At 42.0% G+C, this 9,118-nt stretch overlaps 1 protein-coding gene across 4 annotated transcripts in view; it reads right to left on the reverse strand.

The window, feature by feature from the left end:
* MPP2 (membrane palmitoylated protein 2) overlaps positions 1-9,118 on the reverse strand; it is a 73,842-nt gene that overhangs the window by 37,162 nt on the left and 27,562 nt on the right. For 3 of the 4 annotated variants that reach the window (XM_042476895.1, XM_042476894.1, XM_042476891.1), the window contains one exon: positions 1,617-1,735. In XM_042476895.1, coding sequence (XP_042332829.1) covers positions 1,617-1,733 — 117 coding nt within the window. In that variant the 5' untranslated portion in view covers positions 1,734-1,735. The remainder of the gene's footprint in view (positions 1-1,616; positions 1,736-9,118) is intronic. The other variant, XM_042476893.1, reaches the window with a different exon arrangement.

Raw genomic sequence — 9,118 nt, forward strand, 5'->3', positions numbered from 1 at the left:
TACTGACTATAACTCACAACGTCCAAAAATTGTGAATTTGTACATGGTGTTCTAAAACAAATGCAGACATTGGACAAAGACTGAAAATTAAATACATGAAAAACTAACATGGATAAAAGATAGACTGATATAGACCTCGGGGCAGACTAAACACAATTTAGGGAAACTCAATCCAGAAGTATTCAGTATTTATGTCTTTTTAAAAAGCAAAGCTATGAATGTGCTTAAGAATGAGATGTATGTGGATGTACAGCTTAAGAATGGGATGTACAATTCTTGTCATGGAGAGATAGCAAACAAAAGCAATGGTCTTAAACAGTCTTCCCCAACGTGGAACCTCCAGATGATATGTTAGATCACAATCCTTGTCATGGCCTGCTAGCAAGGCCAATGGTTCATGTAAAGGGTGTTAGGTTGAGGAAGCCTGGTCTTCACTAACACAAACTAAAGCCCAAGACAGACGGGCCAAAAGGGGTGTGGTGGCGATGACACTAGGGTTTGGGAGTGCGTAGTAACTCCCGAACCCTAGTGCGTGTGGGCGCTGCCATGATTGCGTGGCCCCTCCCACATGGGGCATGCATCCATGACGTGTCCTAAGCGACGTGTCCAAATGGCACGTCACACAGGACACATCACCACGCCGCTGGAAGGTGCTTATCGCACCTTTCCAGCAGTGTGAAAAGGAGCTCTGTTTCGCAACCAAACGGCCACGCTAATGATACAGAGGAGAAAGGGGCCACATGAAGCCTCAAATACACCCGTTTTACAGGCCACGGAAAAGCTGCATTTTTCTGCTTCTCTGTGGCCTGGAAAAACGCCGGATTGGGGCCAAAGGGCTGCCGATGAAGCTGCCCTGGCCCCAATCCAGCATGAAAAGGGGTGGGTGCAGGCTGCCCCTTTGGGGCGGTCTGTATCAGGCCTGAGATTTGAGGTCGGGTGGAATAACAGCAACAGTGGCACTCCCATAATAAAGCTTTCTAGTGGAAAAAACAGCCTCTATCCTTTGATATCACCCAAGTTCCTTTGGGGAGGCATAAAGCACAGGATGTCCTACTTTGAGCAGTATCTTAGATTAAATGGATACCCCATTAAGATTCTTCCAGCACTGAAATGCACTCAGCCCAGGTTCAAAGTCTTTCTTTCTTTCTTTCTTTCTTTCTTTCTTTCTTTCTTTCTTATTACTTAACACTTTCTAGGCTGTGAGCCAGCACTGGCAAATTCTTCAGCTAAATCTTCATGGGCCTATTTTTCAAACTAAACCTGGGAAGATATAGCAAATATCACCCAGAGCATCATAGGGGATAAGTTCAGCTCTATTTAGCTAACTGAGAAAGTATGGAAGAAGAGTATGTGGCCACGTTTGTGTATGTGCGTGCATGCACGTATGTAAATTGTGTGTTGACCTGTTACACTCTAGAGACAGGTGACAGCAATTCCATCCAGGAGAAGGGAGAAAGCAAGGATGTAGAGTAAGTGGTCAGCCAGCTAAAATATTTGGTAAATTCATTAGAGAGAGGATTAGGAAGAAATAAGCAATGTAGTGGATGTGGGTGGAACTGAAGATGGAGGCTCTGTTCAGCTACTGTCCCGTGCCCAACTACCCCATTTAACTGTACCTTAGCCAATGATCTTACTATTGGACTCTCCATGAGGCCACGGAGAAAGATGAGATCCAGATCTCCAGCCCCCATAGAGTTAGGGAGGTCACTGAGGTTGTCCAAGACCTGCTGCATGGCTGTGTAAAGAAACAAACATATTATTAGGAATACAAACATCGCCATCATTATCACTACTATACAATAAAACAAAGGTAGCTAGGGTTGCCAGCATGAAAACGCTACAGGACTCCTCTATCTTCAATGGTTGGATAGAAGAGAGAATTTCAGCAGGTGATGCTTTCCACCTAACTAAATAACAGGCAACACCTGTTGAAATACATTCTTCTACACAGCCATTAAAGATAAAGGAACCACTCCAGTTTTCATGCTGGCAATCCTGTATGCAGTTGAAACATAGTCTATCCATCCCCAGTCTGCTCAACAGATGGGCTGGGGGAAGAAAATTAAAAGACAGAAACCAACCAGAACAGATAACTATAATAAGGGATAAGGAAGGCATATCAAACAGTTGATGCTCTTGCCTCTTGTATCAGCACTGTAAGCAAGTGGGCATGTGTGCACATCAGGCACTGCGCCTGGTCCATGTGGTTACTTAGCACACAGGCAATCAAGCAACTTTTGTAGGCTTTGGATGGCCATGGCAGACAGCCACAGACATCTGTCTCCTCCCCAGCTAACCAATTCATTAATATACAACATAACCCACATTTTGCTTTCAGCCAGAGCAACAAGCAGGAAGACAGTGGAGAAATTATGTCAAAAATAGCCACAGGCCCACCAGGCATTAATTGTAAGTATTCTGAAACTCACACCTGTTATTTATCTCCGTGTAGACCAGGCCTCGGAGCCTGCCTTACCTCATGCAAGATCAGCATTGAGTTCTTAAGGACATTTGTCATACTCTTCTCATTCTTTCTGTGAAGGTGTAGTCCCATCCTGTCCCTCCCCTATTTTCTCCTCCTTGGTGTTTGTGCCAGTTGTGGTAGCAGATAGGTATGTCGTACTGAAAAGGAGGAGTGTGCTGCTACCAATGAAGAGTGACAGTGATGCTCCTCTGATGCCACTGCCATTGTTATTACTCGCAAGATTCAGGTGGTGTCTGCATGGGTCACAATATTCCAGGAGCAGTCTGGAGTATTCTGGCCCTGGAGGTGTCTTGATGTGCCCTGTTACCTGGGCACTCTGGAGCAATGCCGGGTGTTTGTTCACACACATGCCCCACTGTGCCACTCACCTGTGTGCATCACTCCCTCTGAGGTCAACAGTGAGGCTCCTAGCATTCATCACATGGCTGGGCAGCTCATCCTGACTCTGAAGGAATTGATTTACAGTGGCAGGTGGCACTCAGCATCACTCCAGAGAGCTCCAGATCTTAAAGGTGACTTTGTTTACTCCATTTTAAGGGTAGTAGTATACCATAGATTCTGTGCTGAACTGGCCATACGTTATTCGGACAGTTCACACTAAAACCAGGAATTGGACCTTGTGCTGTCTGGACTGATCGCAGTGAGGCTGGGGGCAGGATATATTATTCGGCCCATGCCACATCAGCCAGTGCCTTGTTGGTAATTGCAAAAAGAGCAGTCCAATTTTCACAAAAGAAGCAATATTGACGGGGGGCTGGAAATAGCATCAGCTGATCGGGAAATCTAGTGACAGCTCTACAGCACCTATGCATGATGGGCCTTCTTTCATGTAGATAGTTTTGTTACAGTGAATGTTGCTAAACTCTCAGGTGGAATTTTTCATGACAAATATAAAGCCATCTTTTAACTGCCTTGGTGGACTGAACTCTTGACCTGAAACTGAAAGAATCTAAAAAGAGACAGTGCATATCTATGGAAGGCAGCAGAATGAATAGCTCATTGTAATGAGGGGGACAACAGATAATTTCCAAAGATTGTTAGTCTATATGGAAGATGTGGTTGCAACAGAAGACTATTGAAAGGAGAATTTATGAGTATTGGAGTAAATTGCATATCGGGGAGAAAGAAAATGAGGTCTGCATGACCAACTGGAGGTGGGAGTGGAATGAGAGGAAATGAAATCAACGCTGAGAATTGATTTCTATAGCAGACAGCAAACAATTCAAGGAGGAAATACACATGGGAATTCTAAGTAACTGTTTCTGCCTCTATTGCCCCGCACCTGTATGCCATACATTCTCTTATGCAAGTGTGAGATTGAACATAATTTACAGAGGGAGATGGGAGGTGGGAGTGGAGAGCTGAACAGCCACTACATTTATCTTGTATATATTAGAGCTTTGCATCACGTCACAGGTTGTACATTTGCTGTGTGATATATGCTTTGGGGAGGGGAGCTAGGGTTGACTTCCTAAAATGCATGAAACGTATTACTCAGCTAGCAACTTGTGCCATAATAAATATGCATGGCTTTAGGACTCCAAAAATCCTATTTATATTTTGGATCTGATAATAACAACATTAAATATTTGAAAAGATGTCATAGTGAAGATAAAGCAAGCTTGTTTTTGCTGCTCCAGAGAGTACAACATGGAGCAGTCGATTAAAACTACTGGAAAAGAGATTCCACCTAAACATTAGGAAGAACCTCTTGATGATCAGAGCTATTTGACAGTGGAATACACTCCCTCGGAGAGTGGTGGAGCCTCTTTCTTTTGAGGTTTTTAAATAGAGGCTTGATGGCCATCTGTGGGGGATGCTTTGAGTTTGAATTCCTGCATGGCAGAATGGTGTTGGATTGGATGGCTCTTGGGGGATCTCTTCCAGCTCTATGATTCTATGATTCCAGGAATAGCTACTACTCTGAAATTTTTCACCTTCAGTACTATGGAGCACATACACAGTCTAGCTCAACCTTTCATGGTCTGATGCTTTTCAGACTTCTATTCCCATTATCTTTCTCCACTGATCATGTCATCTGGGATTGATGGGAACTACAGCCTAGAACACCTAAAGAATTAACAAGTTGAGGATGGCTGCTCAAGTTCTTAACCAGGTGGAGGAGAGAATCATGCAACCTTCCAAATATTGCTCAGTTACAACTCCCAGCATTCCTGGACATGGGCTATACCAGCTAGGGCCAGTTGTAGCTAAGCAGTTTCCACAAAATCTGGAGGATTGCACACTTCTTTCCACCAAATTAGCAATGCTCAGTACTGCACATACAGAGGGCAGAGCACTAATCTAAACCATCAGAGAAAGAAACAAGTAAATCCCATGGTGCAACCACACTGCAAAATTAAAGCAGTTTGACACCATTTTTAACTGTCATGACTCTATCATGTAGAATCCTGACACTTGTAGTTTGGCAAGGTATTCAGCCTGGCCAGTTGAGAGCTCTGGTGCCTCACCAAACTACAAATCCCAGGGTTCCACAGGCTAGAGTCATGGTAGTTAGTGGTGCCAAACTGCTTTAATTCTGCAGTATGGCTGCAGACCCTGTGCCCATGCAGCCCTCTGTCTCAAGACAGATATTTATAGATCTTGGAACTTTTAACAATGCATTAGTCACTTACTATTCTCACATTATGAAATACAGTGGACCCTTGTTATACGCTGGGGTTTGGTTTCAAGATCCCCATGTATAACAAAATCTGTGTATGCTCAAGTCCCATTAAATATAATGACATAGCAACATGTTGTCGCTTATAAAAAATGGAAAATCAAGGTTTGATATTTGAACTTTATACTTTGTTTTGAACATTTTCAAACCGTGTATGCTTGAATCCATGTATAAAAAATCCATGTATAAAAAGGGCTGACTGTATTGTGTTCATTTTTGCTTAATGTCTACAATTGAAATGTTTTTTGATGTATAAACTTTCACACTTTTAAAAAACCACATTAAAGTTAAATTTAAAAATAAATAGAAAACCCTCCAGTAGTAAAGAAAAGAAAAGAAAAGAAAAGAAAAGAGGCCACTATTTATTATTATTTTTAAAATAGAATAGCAGGTAAATGCCTGAACACATTTGAACTCATTTGATTTTGGAAGCTAATCATTGTTGGGTCGGATGGGAATCCAACAGGAAGCACCAGGTAGGGCTAGAAAACTTTCCTACTTGAACCCATAAACAACCACTGCTGCCAGTCAGAGTTGGCAGTACCAGAGGAGATAAACTGAATGCTCTGACTCTGTATAAGAGTCAGCCTCCTGTGTCCCTATGTTAATTCTTGCCCAAAAAGAAGTAGCAAAATAAAAACTGGTGAAAATAATGTTGTTAGTGCCTGGACACCTCTAAATGTAACACACACCACAGTCCACAGGCATTGTGGCGACAAGCTGTGTCCAAGCTATTTCCTATTCTCCTTCTGTCTCTTATGGTCCAATTCCAGTGAGAAAATGAGCAACCTGTCTTCCAAGGAGAGGCTGCTCACTGGGCTGCCATTCATGGCTGCCTTCTGAAAAGATGCCAAGGGAGACTCCTCCTCCGGCTGCTGTGGCAACCGTCTCTGGGTACCACAACCCCATCAGACTGCTCTCTGCTCATTTCTGATCAAGGAGAGGCACAGAGCTGCTTGCGCTCTTCCCCATCTCTTTCTACTCCTATCAAATGAGACCAACTTCTCCCCAAAAGCCAGCAAAAAGATACAGTATCTCTCCCACCCACTCTGAGAAAGAGGGAGAAAATATGGGAATAATTGTGTACAGCATGCCAAGAAGCTTCAGATTCTGAATTCTCTACAGTGCTGCTTAACAGATGTGGACTGAACTGCACACTACGCGCAAATGAAGCCAGCAGATTAATTCATATGGACTAACTACTACCATTTAATTCTCTGTGCACATTGTATAAACATGCTTTGCTGCTGTATAGCACTCCTCCTGCTAATGTATTTTTAAAAAGTAGAGTCTAACTGCTTTGCAAATTTAGATAAAAATACAGTTGGGCTTTAGTCATGGTTGGTATAACCCCAAGCATTTTTACCCATGCACTTGGAAAATGGGATTCTCCTCATTTAATTATTTATTACATGTATATTATGCCCTCCTTCAATGAAATGAAAGTGAGGTTTCTGGATCTCCTCCTCCTTAATAACATTGCTGTTATGAGTGTCTGGACTGAACATGAAGGTTAATAATACTGGCCTGAATATTGTTGGTACTCTTACTTAATGGGTATACCAAGGGTGGTAAGACGTCCTCCTTTTCGCGGACATGTCCTCCATTTCAACCTGCTGTCTAAGAGGCATTCCAAAATGTCCTCCATTTTGAGCATGACTAAGAAGCATAACTTTAATATTTCTATTAGTGTTTTTAGCTTTTATTTGGTCATGTCCTACATTTTTCCTGAAGTTTCTATATTTTGCAGAGCTTTGTTCTCCTTTGTGGTTAGGACATCCGGCCATCCTGGGTATATACCACCTACTGAAACAATGTGATTTGCCTATGTGTTTACTTACCATTCATAATTCATTAAATGGGTCTACTCTATTTGACATTAACCAAGAGGATTCCAGCCATCTCAAGCTGCTGCCCAGGAAAAGAATATGTTTGCTTTATTTATATTCTGCCTTTCTTCCAATGAGCTCAAATTAGCACAAATGATTGTCTTCCTCCCTACTTCCAGTCAAACACTTTAACCACACTGGATCTCATTTAATATATTTGCCCCCAATCTTTAAAGATACAGTTTCAACCTTTTAGGGTGCAACTTCAAACCCATCCAAGCATGATGACAAGAAACGATATAATATTATCCATTCAGCACAGGGCTCATAACTTTAAAGTCCTCTCCTTAAAAGGCTACTGCCAACATTTATGAATCTAATACCATTCCCCAACAGTGTTAAGGAGGGACCAATAAATCAATCCTTGCTATTATTCAGGCTACATCTGGGCCAAAATTTTGCAAAAACACAATTTATTAAGGAATTCTCTAAGAATGTTGATTTTCTGGTTTACCTCAATCCCAAACCACTTAATTTTGGCACAATCTCACACTACACTGTTACAATGTTATCATTCCACTTTAACTGCTAGGAGCTCTCTTACTGAGAATTCTAGTAGATGTCCCTCCCTAAACTGCAAATCCCTGGAAATATATGCAGGGAGAAAAATGGCACAATGAAAGTTTCCACAGCTTGTCGGAACTTTGTTGTTGTTGTTTCCAGCAAAACATAAACTGTGGAGTTTTTGAAAACTACAGAAGTTTGACAATGTGTGGCTTTGCTGTAAAAATCTAGGCCCTATCTTTCCACTGTACATAGAAAACTGTGCAGCTTATTTGGGGGGGGGGGGGACCCCAGTTGTTTCCGTTGTTTTTTTGATATGTTGGGGAAATGAAAACAATACAGTGAATGATTCAACATCATGACTATAGCTTTGCAGGTTTTAATACTGGACCCAGTTTTCTGTCCACCATAGAGGAAGGAGGGGGGGAGATAAAGGATGGCCCCCAAATAAGAATTCTACCCTCCAATTAATTTTTTCTTCCATTGCCCAATTTCTATCACTTAAAGAATGAGTCACTGAAAATCATTTTTACCAACTATATTGGGTCCTTGTTATCCGATGGGGTTTGGTTCCAGGATCTCCCGTGGATAAGAAAAGCCGTGGATGCTCAAGTCCCATTAAATATAATGGCATGGCAAAATGGTGTTCATTATATAAAATGGGAAATCAAGGTTTGTTATTTGGAATTTCTACTTTTTTGGAATATTTTCAAACTTTGGATGCTTGAATCTGTGGATAAAAAATTCAGTGTATAAGGAGAGCCAATTGTACTCTTACATTTGCCATGTTGTTTCCTTTATCACTTTGTCTACTCTTTTTCTATGGATGCCTAAACTATATTTCCAAATACTGATGGTGTAAGCTACTGTAGTGTTAGAAACGTTGGGACTAAAGCTAATTTCTTACATTGTCCTCCCACCCCTACACCCCTCCTGGTCAAGAAAGGAAGGAAGGACATTTTATAGCACACGTGGCATAGTGGTTTGAGTGTTGGACTATGACTCCAGAGACAAGGGTTCGATTCCCAGCTTAGCAATGAAACCCACATGGTGACCTTGGACAAATCACACTCTCTCAGCCTCAGGGAAAACCAATGGCAAATCTCCTATGAACAAATCTTGCCAATAAAACATTGTGATAGAGAAATGACTCGAAGGCATACATCATCATCAACAACAACAGCAGCAGCACATTGGGAACCTGTGACCTAGTTACTATAAAAGGTGCATTGTCATTTCTGGAGGCTCCAAGGAGAGGCAATTCAGGTGTTCTGTTTTGGAGCAGCATAAAAATAATCCAGAGTAATTGGGCATGCAGGGTTGAACTCTTCTCAGCTCTGTTTGAGTCACTGCCTATCCCATTCAAGGAGGAGACAGGAAGATTTTGCTCTTTTCTCCTGCCTTATCTCTTAGCTCTACCTGATGCAGGATTTCTGCACAGAAAACCATGAGTGTTCTAATCTCTCTAAAATGCTGATTGATTCCCACTCCTCCCTTTCTTTGGTGCTTGCTCTATTACATTCTCGTTTCTGTGGCAACAGGAGGAGAGATTTGCAT

Source organism: Sceloporus undulatus, chromosome 6, assembly GCF_019175285.1.
Source record: "Sceloporus undulatus isolate JIND9_A2432 ecotype Alabama chromosome 6, SceUnd_v1.1, whole genome shotgun sequence".
NCBI lineage: Eukaryota > Metazoa > Chordata > Lepidosauria > Squamata > Phrynosomatidae > Sceloporus > Sceloporus undulatus.